At 43.6% G+C, this 27,649-nt stretch overlaps 1 protein-coding gene across 16 annotated transcripts in view; it reads right to left on the reverse strand.

Moving 5' to 3' along the window:
• Kcnma1 (potassium calcium-activated channel subfamily M alpha 1) overlaps window positions 1-27,649 on the reverse strand; it is a 720,864-nt gene that overhangs the window by 342,409 nt on the left and 350,806 nt on the right. For all 16 annotated transcript variants that reach the window (XM_085698388.2, XM_085698387.2, XM_085698389.2 and 13 more), the window contains exon 3: window positions 18,582-18,643. In XM_085698388.2, coding sequence (XP_085554514.2) covers window positions 18,582-18,643 — 62 coding nt within the window. The remainder of the gene's footprint in view (window positions 1-18,581; window positions 18,644-27,649) is intronic.

Here is a 27,649-nt window from a genome sequence, read left to right on the forward strand (position 1 = left end):
ACTCTCTGACATGTGGATAACCAAGTTATCTAGCCCTATTCATTAACAAGGCTGTTCTTTACCCTATTGAAGGACCTTATTACACTTGTCAAAAACTAATCTGACCACAGAAATACGGTTCTACGTCTGAACTCCCAAGTCTATTCCATTGATCCTTATGTCTGGGATGAGTTTTAAGAGGCAGAATTGTTATATTCATTTGTATGAAAGCAGAATTCAAACCACAGTACAAGGCACTCTCTAGTCTCTGGGTCCTTAACCTTGGTCACAGCTCAGCAGTTTGTGAGCTGTTAGAGTTGTTAGAGACTCTCCAAACTTGGATAAGAAAAATCACATTTTCATTTTCATTATCCTCTAATTTAAATCTGGGGCTTTCTTTCATTATAAATGGAGGCAACTAATAGAAACTATGAATGATTTTGATAACAGTAGAATCACAGATAGCATTTATAGATGAGACTACAAATGTGGCATAACTTTATACACTTTTTTTTACCTGATTTACAAATTACGCTGCTTTTATTTATTGAGTGTTAGAGCACTCAATAGCTATTGATAAAATAACCTTCAGCAAAATTTAGGCATTCCACATCATAGATTTGCTTCTTAGATTCTGATAACTGCATTTAAGTAACTGTTTCCCCTGTAATCCAATGTTTTACGATACGTATTTATAAGTTAAGGATTTCTGACAAGGAAGTCATAGATTTCATGAGGCCTCCAAAGGAGTCCCAAACACACATTAAAAAAAAAATGGAAGAAATTTAGCTTCCCTCACCATCAGCTTTATTTCACCTTTGTATTTATCATCAACCCAAACCACCACGTTTATTTGTCAATTTGTGCCGTTGTCTCCCCTCTGGTACCAAAATATAAGGGCTGAGAGCTTTAAATAGTGTCAGGCACATAACAGTCATACAATAAACATTGAGCTATTGAGTGATCAACAAATTCTAAATAAGAGCTAAGTCATTAGCTTAATGAAAATAAATATTAATGATACCAAACTATTGATGTACAATTCATAGTAAAAATAATTTCAAGTTTGTGTCACTATAGTCATCCAGTTTAATAAATAGCAGTGTGCTCCATGGCCAGTACTAAGAACATAGTGTCCTTCAGGAATAAGTACCCGGTGTGCCATATGCCTGTAGTTTGTACCTTGCATGCAGTAATAAATTATTGTCCATACTGACAGTTGAGGAAACCAAGGACCAGAGAAGTTGACACCAATACACGATCACTCAGCTAATGAACTACACAGTGAGGATCTGTGGCCAGTCTCCCTACTTGAGTGTCTGCATTTCATGAAAATAAGACGTGTCTCAGGGGTAACAGAACAGGAACGTTAGAGAAAGGGAAGAAAAACAGTGCATATTACTCAACCAAGAAAGCTAAGATCCTGTTAAGTTAAAAAAAAAAATATGCCCTGGAACACTGAGTTCAGTAGATGTTTTCAACAAGATGTTCTTTACACTGTCCAGTTTATGGACCATGGCAGAAAAACACCTGAGCAGAAACACAGCAGAACCAGGTACCGACAGCTCATTCCATGCAAGAGGACTCATTTCAGAAAAGCTTGACTCTGAGAACACAATGAATACTAAGAGACCATTAACTAAAGCCTGTTCTCTCCCCTCCTGAAGTCAGCTGGCAACTCTACATATCAGGACACGTCTTCATACAGGCAAGACAGTAAGCATTTCATTATGTTGAATTTCAGTTGTCCCTGGTTGGTGACCAGGTTATACAAAGACAAGGTAGCCCAATGATAGGCTAGCTCTGTTTTTTTATTCCCTAGCTGAAGGTCTTAGAGTTATCTGGTTTTTACCTTATCTAGTCTCAGGGTACAGAAGCTAAGCTGGAATGGAGAGATGGGTATTATCCTCTAAGGTTATTGAGGGTTATTGGAGAAAGATTCATCAGGACTGCAAAGAAACAAGGCATGGGGAACGTACTTATAACCTCAGCAGCAAATGACCTAGAAACAAAGAGCCCTGTGACAAAGCGACTTCCTGCCTCTGGAATATGCATTCAGGCTGGCCCCTCCCCCATCTCCGATTTCAGGCTCACCTTACAGGTAATCCAGTCTACCGGTACATAGGGTTTAAAGGGCTGGACTAAGTCATGTGTGTTTCCAACAGTGATGGTGCACACATGAACAAAACCTGGGCACTGAAAGTCAGGATGCTGGAGTTCAATCTCCTCTGCTATGCATAGAAGTAATAGAAGGAACAAACTGTAGACTTCCCAGAAAAAGTCCATATACTGGCCTTCCTACAATATTGGTCTTACAAAGATACTACCTTCACTTAAAGGAAGCTCAGACCTTTGCCTGTAGCTTCTGGAAGGTAATTTCTAAGGCCTTGAAGTGCCATAACTGACAAAAGTGTCTTGACCATATGGCCACGGTCTGATTCTGGATGAGGGCTGAACGCACTGGAGTGTTTCCCAGTGTGATTTGGCCCCCAGGTGGAGGCTGAGACTAGCTATCAATGAACATCAACATGCAGATTTACATGATCAAACCAAACCTTGAGGCTAAGCTGGGCTCTTTGATTGCATGTATGGATGGTATGTGGTCACATGTGAATAACAGAAGCACCATGCTCCATGTGTGGAACCTTCCTAGACTCTGACCTGTGCACACTTTCCCTTAGCTAATATAATCTCAATTCTTTCCCTGTAATAAGCCGTCACCATGAACTCAATTACTTTTGGGATTTCTGGGGTCCCTTCCAGTGAATTACTAATGCTGAAAGTAGTTTGGGGCATGCCCCAATTCACAGTTGAGGTGAAAGCTGAGAATAGCCTTGGGCTACTCACCTTACCCCTGTTTCTACATTAGGTAATCCTACCCAGTGACTCTGGACCCTGTAACTGGAGGTTTCTCTCCCACCCGCCAGTTCCCAAATAATCACTCTGAGGCTTAATATGAATCAGCAACTGTTTGGTTTATTAGCTCAGGCTTATTATGAGCTAGTTCTTACAACTTATATTAACCCATTTTTATTATTCTATATTTTACCACAAAGCTCGTGGCTTGTCACTTCACATCTTGCTTCTCCAGCGCCGATGGCATCTCCCTGACTCTGCCCTTTATCTCCTTATATCTCTGAATTTTATGCCTGGTTCTATTCTGCCTGTCTATTGGCCAAGTCAGTTTCTTTATTAACCAATGGCAATAAAATATGTTCATAGCATACAGGAACCCACATCAGGACCTAATGCTAGTATGCCTACCCTTTTCATCAAAGGCTCCCTAAATACCTGTAGCCAAGAAGGCACACTCACAGACTCCAAGCTAGTGTTTCTCAAGTTGCCTTGAGAAACCCACAGACAGAAATGTTTTACATCACAAATCAGATTACAGAGTCTATGGATCTATCTCCAAAACTGAAGCAAAGGTACTTAAAATCATCCCATACTCCTGGCTAGATCTGGAGCTTACCTGGCCCAGGCGCATTTTGTGAACAAGCTGCATCTTTGTTGTGGGAAATTATTTTAAGTTGTGTTACTTTTGTTTATGCTGCATTTTCTTAACACTGTGAAGCTGTGATTGTCTGTCTATTAAACTTGATGGCCTAATAAAGAGCTGAATGGCCAATAGCGAGGCAAGAGGAAGGACAGGCAGGGCTGGCAGGCAGAGGAACTCTGGGAGGAGAGGAGGAAGGAGCAAGGAAGACATCAGGGGCCAGTCACTCAGCTACACAGCCAGTCTCAGAGGAAGAGTGAAAGCAAGATACACAGAAGTAAGAAAAGAAAAAATCCCAGAGGCAAACAGTAGACAGGATAATTTAAGTTAAGAAAATTTGTCTAGAAATAAACCAAGCTAAGGCTAGGCATTGATAAGAAAGAATAAGTCTCTATGTGTGCATTTATTTGGGAGCTGTGTGGTGGGCCCCCAAATGAGCAAAGAATAAAGAATCAAAGACAAATTAGTCAAAAAGAATCAAAGAGCCAAAGAGAAAAAAGAAAAGAAAGAAAGAAAGGAAGGAAGGAAGGAAGGAAGGAAGGAAGGAAGGAAGGAAGGAAGGAAGAAAGGAAGGAAGGAAGGAAGAAACAAACAAACAAACAAAAATCAAACAATAGCATTTTGATGTTCCAACTTGGGGTGAGAGTAAAAGAAAATCCAACAACAAACTTCTGAGATCCTTTGCTGTCAACAAGCCATGCATTCAGGAGCCTAGTAGTGCCCACTATCCCATAAGTGATCATTCTAATACATACCACGTTGTTTATTTTGCCATCTTCATATATTTCCCTACTAAGACCAGTTGGAAGCTTTAAAACAAACCTTTAAAAGACGATACTAGTAATATTCAATGTCCTGAGCTACCGTCATGCTTAGTCCTGTGCTGGGCTTTCCATGCATCACGAGACCCCTCACGAACTGCACTATCATGCAGTTGCTATTGTTTCTATCCCACATCACCACAGTCACCCCACTTTATAAAGGAAAAAGCTTACATCTTGGAAACGCTAACTAGTTTGTTCAAGGACACACAATCATAAAGCAGAAGAACAGAATTAAAACGGCAAAGAGCTCAATCTTGCAGTGAACCCACTATGTATTTTTTGGATCAATCTCCTTTCTCACTGGGTCTCCCAGTACAACTCTCAGTCCCTCAGTGGTGAGGGGCAATGAGAACCAATGGGTATGCACAACACTGGCCCTACCAGTTCAAAAAAGAAGAGACTGGAAAACCATGAGGCAGGCTCCTGACCTGCCAGGATACAGCTCTCTCAGGCCGTCTGTCATGGTTCCATGCCCTCATCCCAGAGGAGTCATCTTCTTCCAGAACACTGCTCACCCCTGCCTGCTTCCTACTGCCTCTCCTTCCCCACACCAATTAAACTGTCACAGTTGGCTGGCTTGGAGACAGGTGAGAACAGGAAGGAATCTGGGAGAGGCAGAGAATTCAGGGAAGAGTGGCCCTCTCGCAGCCGGAGCTGCTCTTCTGTTTCCTATCAAATTGGTCTGAAGGTTGGTGGATAAACCAACAGTAATTCCCAGTGATTTTCTGAACCTGGCCCTTCCTTCATTAGTGTGGTCGGTGGATACAGCCAGATGCAGACAGGCAGCTGCTTGTATCTGTCTAAGTCCAATGGTGCCTGGGTTCTGGCACAGCACATGGGTCTCAGGTGACTAGACCAGCTGCTAATTGCCTGCACCCCAAATCACAAAGGAGGCTTTTTTCACTAATAACAGGTGGAAGCTCACAACCAGGAGAGATGCACAGAGCAACGAACTCTCAGATCTGCCCCACAAGACACACTCTTATCCATGCCTCTTCTTTTCTGTGGGGCCTAACGTCATAGGAAAGCTAGGAAACCCAAGGTCTCCCTTATGTTGCTTTTTGAATACCGTCTCTTCATGGCCAAGATCCTAATGCATTAGGATACAAGACCAAAGAGAATGATGCTTGGACTTGGTCTGTAGGAGGGACAGTATTTCCCTATTGATCGCTGTTCATCCTTTAAGTTCAAAGGCTCTGTACTGCCAGGACCCTTGTGGAAGAAACTGCAGAGAACTAGCAAAAGAACCAGGCTGATAGAGCAGAAGCCCTCAGTATGGGATCCATGATCCAGTGCTAGGGTCCTTGGCAAATAAAGATTTCTGTACTGTCTATCCAGTTCCCAAAGAAGGGTGTGCTTGACCCCCAAACCATGACATTCATTTACACAATAAGATACACATATTGCCTTCTATGCTTCATTCTTGCCTCCTCCAAACTGGCAATACCTGCACGCACACAGATGCACAGCCTCCTTTCCTACTTCCCCAGCCTCATCCATGTCTGGTAACAGATTGTGTTCGAAGGCCCCAGCAGGCTGCACTGCTGCTTGGTATATGTCTCAATTATTGATGTAGCTCTTTACAAAGCCTACTCGATTATTATTGTCCATGCTCTTATGGAGGGGGTATGGCCCTTAAGGCACTCTTGGCTCACGTCCCCCCTGCTGCTAGAGGAAAAGCACAGGTGGAAGCTCCTAATTGCGTCCACGTTCTTTTCACCTTTTTCTGCATCCTGTCTCTGCAGTTGCTCAGGATATCAAGATCATGTGTATCTCAAAATTGGCTACATGCTTTCTCTGAATTTTCTGGCATGGGGTGAGGGTGGAGGTTACAGAAAGTCATCAGTTGCTGTTCCATTACGGTATGGGCTTGGAGCACAGGACAGAGTGTTCTCATGAAGGGTAAGTTGGATGCCAACACTAAATGTCTTGTGTCCTGCCTACAGTTTCTTCCCGTGTGCGATGACAGGAGAAAGGAAGCTTGGGTATTTTCCATGCAGAAACAGCTCCACGGAAGTCTTTGACGGCATAAGATTATCATCGTTTTCCTATTTCTGAAAAGATCTGCGTTCTGGGCTCCATGTTCAAACAAAGCTTGTTGCCACACTAACCCGAACTGCCAAGTTTCCATGCAAACCCCCAAAGTCCCGTGACTGAAGTGAAGCCTGCATTGGGCATCTGGGGAGAAAGGCCCAGACACACTTGTGTTGCTTTTGAAGGGACGACAGCTTAAGAACTACCAGGAAACAGGCTAATGAAAACCATGGTCAGGATTTATCTATGCCAATTTGCACTTTATATCCATTTTGTTAGAAATTAAGCCAAGCTTTGTATGAAGTGCCCATTTAGCAAAGTAAGTCAGCAAAGTTTCCAATGATCACTGACACTTACATTAGTATTAATCAAGTCTTTTCTGGCCAAGATAATCCACTAGCAGAATGGAGAGATTTGGTCTTCTCATAAAGAATTTGACAATTGAAGGGGGTTGTTCTCACTTCCATTTATGTCCTGGAAAATACTCGCTTGTGACTTAGCAACCATGTTTAAAAAGCTCTTGCAGTCCTTAAACAAACAGAGGAGTATGTTTATGGGGTTCTGAAGGCGTTATTTTCAGAAATGACGTAGCTTTGGGGCTTTACAGTAAGTCATGGTTGAATTATTACTGTGGCATACAGTACTTGCTTAAGGAAAACAGGGAATTCAATTAAGTAGTGTTTGAAAACCTGCTTTATGAGAAATTATTCCTGGACACATAGAGTCCAAGGTTTCTCTGTGTTGGAGGGAGAAGGAGCCCTTTTGGAGGGTAGGGGTTGGAGTAGCAAGAGTTAAGAACATTTCCTGGCACCCCTGGAGCTGAGCGAATTCCAGAAGAGAAAGAGAGTTTAGTGGAGGTTGAGAACAAAATCTGGCCTGCATAGATGTTTTGTTTGGCTTTCTGGGCACTTTGAAAGTTTTATGGAAGCAGCCAGTATTTTTAAATTAGAGATACAATTTGTAAGGCCAGTTTTCTCTCTTCTCTTTGAAGCATCACAAAATCTGACCACACGGGTCTATTTCCACTTGAGAATAGCAGTTAGATCTACTTTAGGAGACACCCCATGTTCCTCATCAGATCTACCCAAGCCATTTCAAACAGCTCCTAATAACGGTCTGTATGAGCTTGGGAACATCTCACAACAGCATGGACTTCTTGCAATGGCTATTCTCTATTGTCAGCTTGATGAGACATCTGGGCACCATGCCAGGTATTATCTAGATTAGGATACTTGAAGAAGGAAGTGGGATCATACCTTTGGTTGGGCACCTGAACTGTATAAAATGGAAAAAGAAGGCAAGCCCTGGCATCCACTGCTCTCAGCCTCTTGACTGTGAACGTGATGTGACCCATCTGCTCCAAGCTCCTGCTGCTTCCCTGCCATGATGGACTACACCATAAATGGTGAGCTGAAATAAACCCTTTCTCCCTTGGGCCACTTTCTTTCAGGTTATTCTATTATGATGGGAGCAGGGGGAATGAAGACACCTCTTAATTCAGGAAGACTCATTTTCATATATGGGATTTTTAGATTTTCTTAAAATTTTGATGCAGACATCAAAGCACTGATTTTGACTGTTGGGTCGCTGCAGTTAGTGCCATGAGAAAAAGCTGGAAATGAAACCCTTGTCTTATTTTGTCTGTAATAACTATGGCATTGGAATGAGTATGATACAGGACAGACATCTGTCTCAGATAATGTTTATTTAACCATAGAAACCTCTAGAAGGGCGGGAAGGACAAGGTGGAGAAAACAGGCAAATTCTCCGTCAGACATGGTAGACATGTCTTCTAGAGACCTACAGTACATCTTAAACATCCTAAAAGTTATTTCCTTAAAACCAGACAGAAGAAGTGACACCAAATAGTAAGTAATTAAAATACTGATAATTAATACAACTCAGATTGATTACACTTGACATATATCAAGGAAACTGTAAAATGTATCTTTTAATATTTTCGATGGACATCATCAAAAGACATAGCGTCCAGGAGAATCACTAGGAGACATTGAACAAATACTGGAACAAATGTCATGGCTCGCATGTGGAGGTCAGAGGACAACTTGTGGAAACTAGTTCTCTCTGTCCACCATACACATCCTGGGAATCCGATTCAGGTTATAAAGTTCGACAGCAAGCATCTTTACAAGTTGAGCCACCTCACCAGTTCTCTATGGGTTTTTGAGTAAGTCTCAGGTAGTCTACGTGATTCTGTCACTCACTGTGTAGCCAAGGCTGGTTTTGAACTCCTGCTTTCTTGCCTCTACCTTCTAAGTACTGTGATTACAGGCATGTAACACCATTGCCTAGATAAAGGCTTCTCAACCACTGCTCTTAGAGGCTGAATTCAAGACAGAGTTTTGAATTCAGTTTCATTTACTGAAAATAAAAATCATGAGGCCAATATGCAGACCATAGTAAAACTCTCCTCTTAGGGATTATTGGAGAAGCTTTTGTCTCTCAAAAATCTCCCTGAGAGACAAGCATCCCATTGTAAGAAGCTGCATTTCAGCTCATTAGCCGCCCGCAGTTAGTATTGGTGGAACAGCAGTTGAGAATATATTGCCTGGTGAAATCTCTGTTAGTTTGTCTTGATCTTTTCGAAGCCTCGACTGCCTAACCCATAAAAATACAATTTAAACACCATGATGAGAGAGACATGGACTTACCCAAGGTATTCAAAATTTCCTAATGCCAAACATCGTTGGCACTCAGTAGATTGATTGGTTTACATCAGAAGTACATAGATCCCAGCCTGTCTGGTACCGTGAGAAATCCGGTGGCCAAAGTCCCCATGCTCTACTCCTCCTCCACTGGATTTATACACTGTTTCCCCTAATATGTTCACAAGTGCATGTGGACAAACACACACACACACACACACACACGCCTACCTCCCAGTTTGTTTGAACAATGACATATGCATCAAAAAGCTCCAAGGACATTCTTACTGCAAAGGATTCTATTTTTAAATCACAAATGACTCGCCACAGGTCAGGGTCTTCCCAAAATGACAATCTGTCATGCTGTTGGGACAGAAGACAAAGGGTAAAAGTCAAGAGAGAGGTCACATGTTCTGTGGCGCATAAACCCCACGATGACGCTGTAACAGCTGCTGCCATCTAGTGCCACTCTGGCTGGCCATGCTGTCATGAGCACGGCCCCTCTGTTTGCGTTACAGCATTCCGAGCGAGCGTTCCTCTCTAGCTGACTCTCACCTTCTCCTTCTGCGAACTTTGAATGTATGTCTGCTGTGACTTTGGGGACAGCACTAGGGCCAAAAACACAAGTTAATTACAGAAGACATAGTAAGTGTGGAGCCTAAAGTGGGGGAGATTCCTTTGCTTGCCCTCAAACAAAGTCATCTCTTCCAGAGTTGCCAAAGTGCTAAGCTGGTGCTGGGTCATCCGCAGCATTCCTTTTACGTTCTGGAGAGTGGTGAGGAGGGCAGAAAACACTCACTCTAATTTCGAAGGGTGGAATAAATGTGGATTTATAAGCATAGTTAGGAGAGGTAGTATTTTCACAGGGAAAACAAATTAGCCACTGGGCTCAGTGTTCTCAAAAGCAATGCCTTGCAAATGCCAACGAGGCAAAGCCAATGGACCCAGCCTTGTCAACTTTCCACAACACAGCTGAATGCTTACAGTTCCATGACTCTGAAGTGGGGGAAGACAACACAAACTGGCCCTCCATGTTCCTGTGTCTGGGTTTAGTATTTTCCAGTGGGGATTATCTCTGCTTTCTCCTGGCCAGGAGTCTGCACTGTGATGAAGGCCCAGGTCCCAAGTTAGCAAGAAATAATCAATATGCTTTGCTTTTCAGTAGGCAATAAATCGCAAGACATCTTTGCACATGACTAAATTTGGTAGAAAGGACCCAGAAGATGAGGGAGCAAGGAGCCTGAGCTTGCAGGGCTCTGATCTCAGACTGTAGCTCTCCTGCCTGGATTGGAGACCTGAGCAGGAGACTGAACCTCTACTCAGCTCTGAAAGGTAGGAGAAACTCTGAGAGACAAATAAACTAAATCTAATGTTACAACACCGAAGAATAGACCCTGTCCCCTAAATCTACCCACATGGAAGTAAAACCATGTAAAAAAGTTGTCTCCATCCCTCTGCATCTTTTCCACCTAACTTTTCTGCCAGGTTTGTCCCCAGCTAAAGGAGAGGATGTTGAGATACAGGTACCAAAAGATTTTTAAGACATGACATCATATGTTTCTTATATGAAGAACTGGTTCAAGGAGTCCCCATGAAAAACAAAACCATGTATCTTCAAGTTGCTTATTTGAAACACTGGAGCATTTACATATAACTTAGATATATCCTTCCATACACTTTACATTATCTCTAGATTATGCAGATTACTTAATACCACATGAATGTTATATTAGTAGTAGCTGTTGTATAGGGAATAATGAAAAGCAAAATATATTTGTGAATGTCTTGTAAAAATGGGGTCCCCCTTTCATGCTATATTCAATTCATAGCTAGTTGAGTCCTAAGATATAGAGGGCTAACTCTATCCCCAAGTGGTCTTTGCTGTCAAACCTGAGGTCTATCTCATTCATGCCTCCTACTCCTAACAGTGTCCCTTGTAATTTTGAACAAACTACTCAAAGGAAGCTCATTCTCTTGACATTTTCAGATGCCGTCTGAGTGGGGACACAGACACTGCCTCGGCACTGTGGAAGGTAGAGGGAGGAATCCTTGAAAAACAAAGTCAACCCACTGTTACCTATCAAAGACAGCCTGCACCCTAAAGCCACCCACATGGAAGTAGACATGTAAAGAAGATGCCTCCATCTGTCTGCATCCTCATTGCCTGTCTTTGCTCCCAAGTTTATCCCCATTAATGAGATAATGAGATCATGGCCACATGAAAAACTCGATGTAAAAAGGTTGGGTTATCACTCCTTACACATCACAGAATTCTAAGACTCCATGAGAGGCTAGATTCTGGAAGGGAAGGAAGACAGACTCCCATTGGAAGCTATTTAAGGCATCTACCCTGAAAGCGGCCCCTCTTCCTCATCTCTCAGAGCCTGAGCTCCTCCACCATCTGACTCTATTCTTTCAACAGCTGCTGACTCTGTAGTGTTCCCCCTCACAGATGTGCAATGCTGTTCCGAACACCCTGCCCTTGAACTTTCCCTACCCATAATTTTCCAAACCAAAGCCTGGCAATAAAAATGTCACTGCAGGATGGTGAAAATTGTGGGGGGAGTATTTTTAAGAAGAGTAGACGAAAGAGATACTTTGCACGCACAGTGATTTGTGTTGACTTCTTCAACAAAGGTTAAGTGCATGCCGTGCCTTCTCAAACAGAGCAAGAAGATGGAATGCACGAGCTAATTATTAAGAACGCTACCTAGAATGACTGATCCATTAAAGGAAGTAAAAATTAAGATATGCCCAGGCACTTTTTCCCTGTGTTCAAACTACACAGCTGATCATGTTGAGAGACTTATGACCAACGCTGTCCCCACTTCCCTGCCAAGTGGTTGGCCAAGAGGTTGGGCACATCGGAGGCACCTGTCAACACCTGTCCATGATGATTTAGAACAAGGTGATGAAGGAATCAGGCTATCTTATGTCATTTTTAAGACTTTCCTACAAAACTTTTAGGGGTCAACTTTTCCTACACTCTGCTAGTTGAATAATATTAAATCTCATTCAACACGATGCAAAACTGTGAAACAGTGAACCCTGTAACTCTGCACGGATGAAAAGATGTATTCAGACAGAGTACCAAATAATATGGACAGCAAAGTAGGTATATGAGTGGGTCAGAATCCTCCCTTGGAAGGACTCCTATGGGAATGAGGAGCCTTGACAAACAACCCTCGACTTCCCTGTGACCACAGCAGTTCTAGGTGGACGACTGGTGACAGGACCTCCCCCCGCCCAGTACTATCCGCTGTAGACTTGGCTCTCACAATGAGAATGGGGATATGGAAGAAGAAATAATGAAGGCAAAGGACTTGACAGGGCAAGGGGAAGCAGCTCCCAGTTTTACCACATCTGCACCAAGCTCAAGCTCTTTCTGTGACTTCTTTAATTTGGAAGTTCACTCCTTGACACCTGCAAGCAACAGCAGGGTGGAGGTAGAGGGTGGGGCTTTTATTGTTATTTATTTATTTATTTTTGGTTTTTCGAGACAGGGTTTCTCTGTAACTTTAGAGCCTGCCCTGGAACTAGCTCTTGTAGACCAGGCTGGCCCCCAACTCACAGAGGTCCACCTGCCTCTGCCTTCCGAGTGCTGGGATAAAAGGTGTGGCCTCCACATTCCACCTGAGTTGGTGGGGCTTTAGAATGAGATCCTGAATCCACTGCTTGCTGGCTATGTGGCTGGAAGCAAATTTCGAGTGCTAGGCTTCTAACCAGTAAAGTGAGAATGATAAAACTCCACACACGGTGTTAGAAGAAGCTACTGAGTTTGTATGTGATGTGCTTAGCACACTAATTCATATACAGCACAGCAATGAGAATCCAAATTCCATTCAGTCTTTGGTTAGTTTTGAAACTTGTGTGTGATTAACATGCATATGTCTGGGTGGATATTTGCATGCAGATGTTTGTGCGCACATGTGTGCACATGAATGTGGAGACCACAGGTTGAAATAAGGTACGCTTCTTCGTTGCTTTCCACTTTACTTTGTGAGATAGAATTAGTCATTCAACCTGGTGCTCACAGACATGACTAGAGTATCTAGGGACCCATTATCTCATCTACCCCATAGCAAAGGGTCTACAGACACAGGGCACCTCGCTCAGTTTTTATTAGGGCCGGCAATCTGAACTCAGGACCACATGCTTTGGTGGCAAGCATCTGAGCCATCTCCCAATCCTGATTCTTCCCTTTGGAAAGAAAATTTATCAGATGAAAGAGAAGAGGTCAGGATATCTATAAAGGAGAGTAGCAGGTAAAACTGCAAAATAACTAACAGACTGGCCTGAAGCACTGGGTATCTGAATTATAATAATAGTGTCTGTTGTGTTTCCAGAGACTATGGAAACAATCTGGTGGGCTTGTATTGCAAATTTACATATAATTATCTGCAACCACACCTAATCATAAGCACTGTCACTACCTGGGGATTTAAGATTTCCACGTTAAAGCTGTGAAAGTGAATGACTGACTGACTGACTGACTGACGAATGAATGAATGAATGAATGAATGAATGAACATAAAGGGAATAAGTAAGATTTATGAAGACTGAGAAGAGTTCATTCTCTAGCAATGGAGCACTTGGATAGGATGCGCTACAGAATCTGTGCTGCGGTTCCCTCCCCTTTCCTAATGTCCAATTCACTCAAACAGCAGGGCTTAAACCAGAAGCCAAGAGCAAAAGCTGGCAAAGCCAGCAGGCATCCCCAACTGTGCACCAGCCATTCTGGTGCAGCTAGAGTCATTAAGGAAGATTTTAACAATGCATAGCCTTTCCGCTTCACTCTGCTAACAGCAGGTGGTATGCCTTTCAGAACTGAGGCTTCTTTGAAGTCGCCAGTGAGCAGGACCTGACCTTCATTTCCAGTATATGCAGCATTAAATATTCATAATCCACATAACTGAAGCATAAGAAGGAGCAGCATTTAAGCATGAATCAAAGGAATAAATATCTCTCCACATGTGAGTCACCTTTTCCCAGAATGCCACTGGAAAAATGCAAATGCACAGAGCTTTGAGAGCTGCTGTTTCTTCCAACTTTTTCTTAAAATTATGGAAGCAGTAAGGACTGCTGCCTTATGCCCTCCATGGGTCCTACCCCTCATGAGGACATTATGAGGTTTCCCACCCCTTATTATTCCAGACGTATTACTGATCTGGTGATAAAGAGAGGGGTGGAGCACGCAACAGTGATATTAACACTCACAGGGCAGTAAGGAGCACATTTGACTTAGCTGTACAATTTAAAAAAATTATTTAGTGTATATATGTATGTGTACATGCTTGTGTGTGTATGAAGTGTGTAAGTATGGACAGAGATGTGCCACAGTACAGGTGTGGGGGTCGGAAGAACTCTCAGGAGCATGTTCTCACCTTCCATTATGTTAAGGCAGAGTTTCTCTTGGGTCAGATACTGTGCTGTACCTTCCATGCCAGCTGGCCCATGGGCTTGCTTCTAGAGGATTCTTCTGTCTCCACTTCCTATGCCACCACAGGAGTGCTAGTTCCACAGAACCACATCACCGTATCTACCTCCTTAAGGTGGGTTCCAGGGATTACATTCCATTTGTCAGCCTTATGTAGCAGATGCCTTTCTCTTGCTGAGGCATCTCTTTGGTGTCCGACTGAACGCTTTTGAAAGTCTTTGCTTTATAGAAATCAGGGTGCACAGGAGAAAGAGTACACACAGAATCACCAAGGTCAGAGTTAGAAGGCAGGCTTCTGGAGAGCATGGACCACTGAAGGATGCAATTGCAGGTCTCATGAAGGGATTGGGATTTCTTCCATCTCAATCAGGTCTTGCTACAACACCCTCTTTGTCTGAATCTTTCCAGTGTCTCCCACTGGGATAATGGAGCACACCCTTTGAACCCATTTTTAATGTGATTCTCTTTATCTGTTGACTTCAGGACAATATTGTGTAGCTAAATAGTCATCACTGGAAATAACCCAAATGGTTCTTTCTACAGAGATCACATGAAGCAAATGAAGATCCAAAGGGGGTATTTGCAAACATATCACTGAACAAGACCTTCTCAGGGATCTGTCTGTCTTGGACTAAAACTGAAAGTTGAGCGAAGAAGTGAGGAACACTGTAGTCGATGAATTCCCGAAGGTGAGCAAGATGACAAATTATCATTACAGTCACACCTGCCAATCACAGTGTTCCCCTCAACTGAGCTGCCTTTCCACTGTGACTCACTGAGGCACAATAAGAATCTGCTCTGCTTGCCCATGTGCAAGGTCTAACTCAGCCCCTCTGAGAGCAGTCAACTGAGTCCACCCAGGACTGTTTCATATGCTCATCTGCCTCCTTTGCAGAACTCTTTTTAAATCTTTTAAAATTTTTCTATGTGTATGGCTTATGCACGTGTGGCTTACTTGCAAGCAGAGATCAGAAGAGAATGTCAGGTGTCTTGCTTTGTCACCCTCTGACTTAGTCCTTTAAAGCAGGGTCTCCCACCAAGCCCAGGGCTAAGATGACAGCCAAATAAGCCATCATGATCCTCCTCTCTCCATCCCCCAAAGCTCTAAAGTTACAGGCACACGGGACCATGCTCAGTTTTTCAGGAATGTTCTGGTGACGTAAGCTCAGGTCTTTACGCTTGCTCAGGAGATGCTCTTACCCACTGGGTCATCTCCATGACCCCTCTTTGCACTTCCCAAAGGGCCAGGTGTGGTAAGTTTTGCATCCAGTTTCTGTAACTGGGGGATTTCCAGTCTACCAATTGGATGAAGACAGCTATGGCTAATTGTAATGAGAGAATCAATTTTGCAAACCATCTCAATCCAAAGAGTATTACTCTTGATTTATTTATTTATAGAAGGTTAACACTAATACAAATTCACCTCAAGAATATCAGGTACTTTTTTCCTAGGGCAATGACTTGCTAATATTTTTAAGTGAAATTTAAGCTCCTTTTAATATAGTCAGCCAAGTCATTTCTATTAAATCAGTAGTTGTTTTGAATGAAAAAGATAGACTACAAGAATGTGATTCTTTCTCATGCTCATTCAATTTGTAGTTTGTATTTAGAGTTTCATCTCAATTCATTCACAACACTTGATTACAATTGGATTAATAGATTACATTGGTTATTCTGACTATGCCTGAGACCTAATGCTAAGACCCTTTAATAAAATTCCTCACACTGTGGTGACCCCAATCAGAAAATTTTCATTGCTACCTACCCCATAATTAATTTTGCCACTGATATTAATTCCAATGTAAATACCTGATATGCAGATAGTCTGAGGTGACCCTTATGAAAGAGTTATTTGGGCCCAAAGGGGTAGTGACCCACAGGTTGAGAACCATGTCTCTAGGCTTACCATAAAGTTAGCACTATAGATTTTACTTTCTTTCATCTTCTTAAACTGAGCATGTCTAATGGATCTCCCTGGAAAGATGGATTCTCTGTGTAGGCTGCTTACTGGCTTCTCCACGGGTTGGAGTCTTTTAGGCTATAGTCTCAGGCCAGATGAAGAGGTAGAACTGAAATGCAGAGTTATATATTTAACAACAGGTGTTCTGCTAAACTAAGTCTGTTATAACAAACCACACAGTTTGCTTGGTTAGGAGGGGAGGGAGGCTGACACCATACGAGGGCTTGGTCAGCACCTATGGGAAATGAAGACAATCATGTATCTAAGATCACTGGCATTATTGCTCGGGAAGGTGAAAAACAGAACTGAATATCAGCCTTCGTGGAGACTCTTTGGATGACCCTAAAAGAACCAGAATCACAAAGAGTTTCTAGCATCAATTTCAGCAAGACTTAGCAGAGTCAGGACTAATCCCAAAGGACTGGAGGCTGGCGAGACATCAGCAGAGAACATCCACTTAGGAGAGCAGCATGCTTTGCCATCCTCTCCCAAGGAAGATCAGACTCTTGACTCCTAGTAGACACAATTTAAAAAAGACACCATCCAAATCTATCTACCAGCAATATTTTATTTCCATAGCATACAAAGGGGCAGAAAGGGAGACGAAGGCAAGGCAGGCATGGCCGAGGCATCTGTCCTTTTAGCAGAGCTCCACACTCACCTTCACATGAGTGTGTGCTCTCTCTGGGGCACACAGACTACATGTTCGAACCTCCTTCCTAAGCCCCAGCACAGGTGTTGGCAGGGTTTGTACCCCATGACCCCTGGAGAGAGATTGGAGAGAGGTGACCAACGGCTTAAGAGTTCCAGTTCACTTCAAATTGGTCCAGAATCGCTGAGTAAACACAAGAAGAGGCCTTACCTTAACACAAAGACAACTGGACTCTTCCAGACCGAATTATGCTCTTCTTTTTCTTGACTGGGGATTTCAGATGAAATAAACATGCACACTTGTCCCCTGAGGATGTCTAAAGGACCCAGGGCTCAAGAAAGGTCAGGGCACACAGCCTGTGTCTGTGGTGGGCTAAGAAACTTCTGAAGGCCTCATACTTGGCAGATTCCAGACATGGATGAGCAGACATGTTTTGTTTTGTTTATTTTCCTGGATGTGACAGTTTGGCCTCTAGAGCCAAATGTACAAAATCCCCTGGCTAGTGATCAGAATTTAGGTGTGTCATGGGGAAAAATCATTAAGTTCAGAATTGCGGCATATCTAGTAACTAACAGGAACTCAAGGCAGGTGTCCCAGGATCAAAGTCTAGGGTCTACCAAGGATTAGTAATAGAGGAAGGAAAAACAGTCTCAAAGTATTCAATGAGGACTCTTTTCCTTGTCTAGAGCTGTCAAGTTTGTATCCAAACAGACAAGCAAATTCATCCCCAGAAATTTCTGCTTCAGATGCTGTCAACTTTGAGATTGCAGTAGGATAGCTGGAACAAGTCATGCAACCAGGAGTGGTACCCACAGCATTTAATCGTAGCCATGGTGACTGGTCTCATCAGCCTCCCAGACGGCCTGCACCATCTGTGAACGATGCTTACCCTGGAGCACCAGGTCACAAAACTGCCAGTCAAAGGGTCTGCATGAGCATTGTTCTCTACAGGTTCTCAGACAGCCACAGACCTGTCTCTGGGTGTCCTCATGAACAGCCTCAGCCCATTTCCTGCTTTCTTTCCATAAGTGAAGAAACACTGTGACCATTGCTTCAGTTACATATTCCATTGGCAGGTGAAATCCTAGAACAGGGTTTTCTAAACAATCCTCCAATATGACCTAAGCCTGGATGATGAATAGATCCTATGACTGGGACCAGAATGGCTCAGACTCATCTCTTGGATTCTGTCATCCCTTCCAGAGGTTTCACATTCCCATTAAAACCTTCTTAATTTCTTGGCATCTTCAGTACAAATACTCCATCAGGAACCAGCTCATTACAAACAAATATCCAGCAATAATGCTTGGTCCCCAAGTGCCTCTCCCTCCCATAACAGTAGAATCAACAAAGCCTTCCTTTTGAGAGAATTTTTTTCCCATTCAGAAATGCAACACAGAGCAGCCCTGCCTTCATCCAAGCCTTCAGCACGCAGGAGATTCTTGCAAAGGCCAGTGTTAAATAAGTACATCAATGTAAGGGAGTCACAACTGACCTAGAAAAATGGGCAAGACAGCATATATGCATACTCACTTTGACGAGTCTATGAAGTATATTACAAGGGCACCAATGCTGAGAGCAAAGACTAACACGACCTGCAAAAGAAGACAAACATTCCATTACTTAAGGGCTGGGACCATAGAGTTTGCACTTCTGATTGGCAGCAACGATTGACTGAGGCACAGTGCTTACGACCTCCAGAACCTGCTTCCATATCTCCTGTGCTCAGGGTCCTGTGACAATTCAGATGATGGCTCTTCACCCAGCAGTGGGAACAACCTTGCTCCTTGCCAATAGGGGTCAGGGGAGACTTTTCCATGCCATGTCCTTGGATTTTTCTTATCTGGCCCTGTCACCTCAAGGACCAGCTTCTCTACAATTGAAGTCAATAAACTTCAAAGGGAAAGAGAAAGTACAAAGAGTCGGGAGGATGTAGTCTTTCATCCTTGACCTGCCCTAGGACTTAAAGGGAATGATCACTTCTAACAGCTTTGTTGAGCTAGAAAATACACCCATTCTGTGCATATAATTCCTTAATGGCCTTTGTGAAATTTACCAACCTATGTGGCACTACTGTGATCCAGTTTCAGAACATTTTTATCATCTCAATAAGATCTTTCTTGCTTGTGAAATTAATAACCCCTGCTCTATCCTCTAGTCCCAGACACTAATCTGCTTTCTGTCACTATATAAGAAATATCCATTTGGAATGCACACATTTGCTACTACAGATGTCTCTTTGAATGTGTATGTGTGTGTATATTTGTAGTTATGGGTATACACACACTTCTATAGAGATACAAATTTTTTCGATTCTATGTGTGCTTATAGAATTTCTCAAGTATTAAAACATAAATCATTTAAGTGCAAAAAAGCCAATTAGGTCATACATCTGGTCAGCTAGTTATATGACAATCTCTAAGCTGTTATGCACTCACTCAAGATCAATCATTACGAATACAGAAGACAGTTTTGGCATCTCCTTCAACATGCACCTGCTACATAAAAGTCCACTGAATGGACATGTAACACAGGCTGCTACTGACACTTCTGTCCTTTTCTCAAGGTTCCAATGTGTTCATTTCATCTTTCACAGAGAAGACAATTACTACAAATAAAAGATGATACCATAAAAACAGATGCTAACAGCCAACAATTAAGGCTGAGATCAGAAATTAAGCATTATCACCACACATAATGCCCGCCTAATGCTCAAACCCAGCCCTTTAGATATACTCAAATCCTAAAGAGACTGCAGGGAAGATCCTTAGAAATGTCAGTCTCCCCAAGCCATGTGTGAAAATCAGGCTGGCATGGGATGATGGGCAGAAGTTAACTCCACCATTTGCAAAGACAAGGCATGATCAGGCTGTGGTGCACTACTGTGTGTGTGTGTGTGTGTGTGTGTGTGTGTGTGTGTGTGTATGCATGTGCACATATCTGTATATATGTAAGAGGGAATCTCACACTTCTGTGTTTTTCTGTGTATGCTGATATGGTTGATAAACAATGCAATGTGCATGTAATACTCATTTTAAACACTGTTAAAAAAAAAACCCATGAAACCACAGGAGAGAGAAAAGAAGCTGGCTACACAGTGTGGAAAACTGCTGGGCACAATATAAGGAACACACGGTGTCCTCAACAACTGATAGCATTTCTTTCTGAAGAGAAGCAGTTAGAGTACTAGACAACTGGGGTCTATTTTCCTCTTCTGCTTTGCTTTTCAAATCAAGGCTCCCACGACACAAAAGCAGCTCCCACAGCCTATCCACAATCACCAGCGCCCAGCTCCCATGCACTCGCTCTTGGCTGGCCCTGCCTCTTCATATGGGGTTCATTCACAGCTTGTTTGCAAAGGTATACAGAAAACAAACACATAAGCAGGCCTCCACTTTTCATTCTACAGCAAATGGATTAATTTGGAGCTGAGCTGCTATTTTTGAGCCAGAAGCAGTTAGATCCTGGCCCTGACCTCATTCTCAGAAAGCTGCAAAGGGAAGAAGCATGATCCTAACAGAGGGGAGGGAACTTTTCATTCATAAACAGCGGATCGGGCACTGATCTCTTCCCACTTAATGCCATCTGTGCATGAATGCTGAGCTTCAGCAGGGCTCACTAGACAGTCCTATGCCACCAAATGTTATACGTTATTAAAGGGAAATCAAAAGTCCTTGCAAAAGGCCCTCTTGTTCTGTAAAAAGTCAGTCTTAGCACTCCTGTGGAAGCATGTTCTCTCAGAAGCAGGATGGCCAGAGTAACTGACACTAATTTGCTCCAGCAGCCTCCACGTGGAAATAATGAATCACTTATTTAAGCAAATCAATCAATGACAAGAGAGTTTGGAATACACCCTGCTGTCCTCTTAAAAATCAAACAGCAGCATTCTCAAAGAGGGTAAGAGTCAAGGAGCATGGGAGAAATATGACCCCCTATAGCACCTCTGCTGACTCCACCTAGGCTTGCATCCTGTGTCCTGCCAGAAGGCTTTCTATCAGGGAGACTGGGGAATTCAGACTGTTCTGACCACCAGAAGGCACTAACACCTGCCTACATGCGAAAAATAAAATAACAGTGCTGCTCAGCAGGAAGGTACTCTGTGCATGTAAACTTCATACTAACGTGTCTTGTAATCGTGTCAGGCTTGAGTACATTGTGATCCTAGACTTAGGTCATGCAGAAACGTGGCCATGAAGATGTGAGCTTGAGAGACTCGGAGACTTGTTACATGCATCTCTCAAATCCACCTAAGCAGAAGGCTTGGCTTGCCATCTTTCTCCAGCTTTCTAACAAACAGCCACATTCTCTCTCCTTCCCTCCCTCCTTATCTCCCTCCTTCCCTCCTTCTCTTTTTCCCTCCCTCCCTCCCTCCCTTCTTTCTTCTCTCTCTTTCTCTCCCTCTCTTTCTAAGGTAAACAACGGCCAGTGAGTAAAGATACTTGTCAAGGAGCAAGTCTGGAAAAGCCAGCTAAAGTAGATGAAGTGAGCCCATTCCATAAAGCTCTCCTCCAACCTCTGCGTCTGTGCTGTGGTGTGCGCCCATATACGCACATCATGCACACAAAGAGAATGATAAACAAGTCCAATATGGCTACACAATTAGTAGTCGATTATGTACGGGAAGATACAGAGAATGTAGGCTAAAGCTACTGACAGCGTATCATCAATCAATAGACAGAGGAGGAGTTGGAGGAGCGCAGGGGGATTATGGGAAATTGTCTCAGTATCTCTTTGTTCTCTAAGTAGTAGTTCTTTATTCAAGTTACAACTGCTCTTCTGTTGCTCCAGAAGCACAGAGCTACTGAAGATTCTTCTGCATGCTTCTATAGCCCAGTGATAAGGAGGATGAACGTCTACAAGATAGGGAACGATGGCACTGAACAAATGACAAGACAGGAAAATGCATGTGTTCTCCAGCAGCTAAGTCAGAGTAACCTTTAAAATGACCAGCCTTTCCCATGCAAGGGCCTATATGTAGTAGTATGATCTAAAAGATCCTTTGCTCTATGCCTGGCAGGACACATGTTCTGATAGCTGTCAGCATAGACTGCATAGCTCGTCTAACTCCTCAGCGGCACTTCCATTTTGTGTGCATGCTTTGGCTGAATGTACAGAGGCAAATTATTTATCCTTAACCTTTTTTCCTCAGTCCACTCAAATTCCAGGAGAAGCTAAAGCTGTCAAGGCAGGCCAGACCCCAGAGAAGGACAGTTATTCCTGAAGATGAAGCTGAATTCTAGTAACGCAGGTACTCATCTTACTGAAGCCAGATAGGTGCCAAAGGTCGTAGTGGGGAGACCTACAAAGAGACCAGTGTCTCCTCAGACCACTTTGTAGGTCTACACTGCAGAACAGGAGATGGGACAAAGATGGAGCAGGGGTTGGGTATATACCCAAAGGATTCTCAATCTTACCACAAGGACATGAGCTCAACTATGTTCATAGCAGCCTTGTTTGGCATAGCCAGAACCTGGAAACAACCGAAATGCCCCTCGACCAAAGAACTGATAAGGAAAATGTGGTACATTTATACAATGGAGTACTACTACAGAGAAAAATAACATCTTGAAATTTGCAGGAAAATGGATGGATCTAGAAAACATAATATTGAGGGAGGTAACCCAGACCCAGAAAGACAAATATCATCATATGTACTTACTCATAATGTGGCCATATTGAATAGTATTTCTTTTCCTCTGCTGTTCAGTATTACTTGTGACTTTAACTGGGCTGAGCCTGCCTTCTTAGGACTTCTAGAGTCCAGACTTACACCACTAAAAACCTGCAGGTACAATCCAAATACTGCATCTATTTCCAGAGTGCCAGATCCATTTTTTTAAAAGAAAAAAAAAAAGGAAAGGAAAGCAACTTGATAAGCATCATTGAAACAATAAAATGTTAGTCATCTATTTTCAGAACCTGAAGTGAAACATGACAAGTGTTTGCACCACAGAATGCCGGAGGACTCACAGTGTATTAAACCACACACACACACACACACACACACACACACACACACACACACACAGAGCCTATCCTCTGTATCATGAGGAGTCTAGACATGAACTGAGACGAGAGTAAGCAAGATTGGCAGCCATCTTCCTGGACAGACACACCAGCAGGCCGTGAAGCTGGTTCAAACGCCTCGTGAGATGGGGAATATCAGAAAAAATGAGAAACCAGTATGGCTATGCATTACACATTCCCCTCAGTCACTGAAGCTGCCAGGAAAAGGCAAATCCAGTGAAACTGAGGCAAGAAAACAGGGCACAGAGTGGAAAGCTATAGAGTAAAGACTTCAAAATAAGCACCTAGAAAGAAAAAATAGGCAAAGAGGAAGGCTGGGCGAAAATGTGGCTGAGGCCAACAAACAGGAGCAAAGGAAAGAGTACTCCAATGGATCATTTTAGTATTAAACAGTCCAGACTTGCGGGGAGACTTCAGATGCTACTGAAACATTTACACACAAGGTTATGTGTAGAACTATACATAACAGAGCATGTACAGAAAAGTCAACATGCAAATGACCCCAAATACCTGTATTGTGCGATATGAAAGCTCAAATCCTTTACACATCATGATTATATAAGTTATGAACTCTTTGATCTAATGATCTAATCCACTTTCTCCCTTGAAGAGGATTCTTTTTCTTCTTTCTTTTTTTCTTTCTTTTTTCCATATTTTTTTATAGTTTTTGTTTCTTTTTTGAGACAGGGTTTTTCTCTGTAACAGTCCTGGCTGTCCTGGAACTCACTCTGTAGACCAAAATGGCCTTAAACTCACAGAGATCTGCCTGTCTCTGCCTCCTGAGTACCAGGATTAAAGGTGTGCACCACAACCGCCCAGCAGTGGAATCTTTCTTAATAAGTTCTCTTATTCTGCTTGCTACCATCTACATGGCTCTGTCCGATTCTTGGTTCAGGGATACAAGAAACCGGCCCCTCCCTAGAGCCTGTAGCAGTAAGAGCACAGGTGACCAAGTGAAGAAAAGAGGCTCGGCAGAAGGTCTGAGACCTTCGATTCCAGTTGTCAGGTTTGTAACCGTCCTGGTAGGAGTGAAGAAAGGTTCTAACACACTTCAGTTCTCAGACTGCTAAGACAATGGACCCTCAAGGAATTAGACTTCTCCCAAGAATCTTGCGTTGGGTGAAGGGAAAGCCTGGGGTCTTGGTGCCAACTAGCCTGGGAGCTCGCCTCAGGAAAGAGAATTTGTGCAGTTCGGACACTGATGGGTCTGTGATGGGCAGGACCACACTGGACCATGGAACCTCTTCCCTCACAGCAGCGCCTTGACGATGAACTGGGGAGAAAAGGGGTGCTGTACCTCTAAAGCCCCTTATTTGCTCCTCTTCCCACTGTGGTCACAGCAAACAAATCTCTTCTCTCTGATTTCACTGTTACTAACCTCTCTCCTTGTCCTACTGAAGAGAGGTATGGGCCTGCCTTATTAGGGCTGCCAGCACACTGGGTTTGGAACCTGACAACTCCAGTAACAGGCTGAGCCACAGGTTTTCAATGGGCACATGAGAATCATGGGCCTTTGGAGACGGATCTGGAGCTAAGGCTGGAGGGAGTCAGATCCCTGGGAAGCTTTCCTGAAAAAGCAGAGGCGGAGTCTCCCTGTAGGATATCTCAGCAGGCACAATGATTACTGCCAAATCTGTCACCCCACGTTTGATCCCTGGAACCCGCAAGGCAGTAGGAGAGCAGGGGCTTTCCCGTCAGCTCGGACCTCCACGGGCATGCTGAGGCACGCATGTGCACGACACTAAATAAGTGCAAGACAAAACTAAGTGCAGGAACGCCCCTGCTGGTAACAAAGAGGCTCAAAACAATGAGAGGGCAGTGATCCCCTCCATTTATGTTAGGCTGGTCTCAAGAATCTGACGTGTGGCCAAGAGTGGGTGTTCCTGAATTCAAGTCATTAGGGGAAACCACTTAGCTCAAGTCAGAGATTAATTTACAAATGTCACCTTAACAATTAGCCCATTAGAACATATGTATGAGGCCTGCAGGCTCCGAGGATCTTCTAGGCATGCTCCAGAAGTCCAAAGAGGAGGAGGAATTCATTCTTCCCTAAGCGGGCTTTTGTACATTCTCCTCAGCTCACAGCAGAACAAATGACCCCAATTAATGACGCTACGTGCTCGGTGTTGAATCTGGTTACTGGCAGCAGAGGCTTTTCTTGGAAAAAGGACAGTTTTCCGTATATGATGCTGAAGGCATGTGGCCTTTTTTTCTTACGGAGCTATAATTTATATATAATAAAATTAATTATGTATAGAAAAATAAATAGATGGGTGATTTCTCAAAGCGAAACAATCTGGGGACAGAGGGAATGCATTCCAACATCTAACTGCAATGTTGGGACCAGGGAGTTTAAAAAACTCAGCAAACATCCCTTGCATGTTAATGCACATGCCCTAGAGTGAGAGACAGGGAAACATAGGCCAAAGCCGAAAAATGAGGCTGACCTCTGCCCTCAGCAAGCGTTGAATCCAGAAGCTGAAATGAATCAGGACTCTCGTGAATTTAAGAAACGTTGTACAGACAGAGTCTTTGAGAGGAATAAGCATGGAAGTACGCCACTCCCATGCCACTCCCCATAAGTAGAAGAGGAAGAGAGAAGACAGGCGAAAACCCCTGGAAACAAAGACTATCCCTGACGTTCCAGGTGGGCCTGTGCTAGTGGACAGACTCCAGGTGTGAGGCGTGATGGTCTGCAGCGAGGCGAGCAGCAGGGACCTGGGGGCTCACCAAGCAGCATGTGTGCACTTAGCTCTTAGCATGGTTTCATCTCCTAGAAGTCAGCTTCCCAGTCTGAAATGTCAGAACTGGGAGAGAAGTGTGTTAGAAAAGGACCTTGGGAGCTCACGGACCACACTGAGTAAAAGAAGAATTTTCATCTGAAAAAGGAGGCACTCTTGTATGCCATCCTTATACCGTCATGCATAATCACAATGTGGTGTGAGGACTATAAAGTTCATCTGTCAAGTTGGAAGTATAAGCCCCGACCCCTCGCATCTATCCCAGCCCCCAGGCCTGGTCTGGACTCCAAATCCCAGCAGGCGGGGTCAGGACCACTCCCCAGGGTATTTAAGTGATCTCCGGAAAGAGGAACACGTGGCGGTCTCCCTTTCTTCCTCCCAGTGGTCGCGTTTACACGCGGCTTCCCAGTTCACCCTCAGGGCCACCCGAGAGCGCAGAATTCCCATTAAACCTGGATATTTCTTAATTCGGCTTGTTTTGATTTGGCTTGTTTGGGAATTTTTGCGTAGGCAGGGAGCTCGCGTTAGGAAATATTCCTAACACCATCACCTCTGTGCCCAAGGGTCTTCTCTCGTCAAATCCCATGCACAGACTCCATGAAAGCTGTGACTCACAGTGTGTGCTTTCAGCACCAAAACCGATGGCTTATGCAGCACATGAGCTCTCGAACCTAAGGCAAAGCTTAAGTAGGAAGGGCTCAGAGGGGTCACAGATCAGCTCTCTTGTGGTCCCGGCCTCAGCTCTGCCATCACGATAAAGAACAAGTCAGGTCTGCCCAACATCTTCCTCTTATGCTTCTTGGAGTCTGAGACAGCCTGCACATTTTCTGTACATTTTAACCTCAGAAGCTTAGCCTGCATATCACTGAGGTTTTCTGTTGTTTGGTTTTTAAGGGAGAAGGGAGTAGGAGTATTTTAATTACAAATCTGTCAACTACAGTAATGTTTCTCCATTCCTAAATCTTCAATGGTTCTCTTAAGGGGGTAGAATACTGGTATCCCAAAGGTACTTTTGGGATGAGAAATTTTAAAAGATGCACAGAGTGTAGGACAGGTATTTTGACCAGGTTGTTTAAACAGTCAAATGTCCCATCTGATTGCCTGAACAAACTGCATTTGAGTTATGAATGAGTACAAACTAATATGATATAAATTAATTCACTGGAAACCTGAACTGCAAGGAAAGATGAAAAGAGAAATGTGTTCGTGAAATAAGCAAGTTGGGGTGAGATGCTGAGGGGGGAGAGGCTGAGGTTGGGATGTATTGTGTAAGAGAAGAATGGAGGACGAGGAGGATGAGGAAGAAGGCCAGTCAGGGGAAGCAGTGCCTTACTTCGAGGAGTCATGGTGCTGAGAACGCACAGGGCCTCGGGTGGGAGCCAACTATTGTTTATTCACACTGAAGGTTTAGGTGCAAGGTTCGCTTTTCTCAGTGTCTGGCGCTGGTGCTAGAACCCAGGCTTTGTGCATGCTCAGCACACACTCCACTACCCAGCTCTACCCCGGTCCCAAAGTCATACAGGAAGTAGCCCAGCAGAAACGACTAGGATTTTACAGGCATTTTAAGGCATCTGAGAGAATGTAAAGGTTCCCTAAATTCACTCCTATGATGTCATAATGATCTGAAATATCAGGACACGGGGGAACCTCCACCAATAGCTTCCAATTATAACACTACTATGGAACATAAACACAATCTCTGACTGCGCTGAGGCATTGAAAACTCTGGTCCATTTCTTCTGGCTCTGTCTCAGACTCCTTCCCTCTCTGGACTTTAACTGCTGTAGACATTCAGTGCTTGTCCTTTCCCATTTTCTTCTTCCACCCCTTCCT

The sequence above is a fragment of the Myodes glareolus genome, chromosome 12 (assembly GCF_982192425.1).
Source record: "Myodes glareolus chromosome 12, mMyoGla1.1, whole genome shotgun sequence".
Classification (NCBI taxonomy): domain Eukaryota; kingdom Metazoa; phylum Chordata; class Mammalia; order Rodentia; family Cricetidae; genus Myodes; species Myodes glareolus.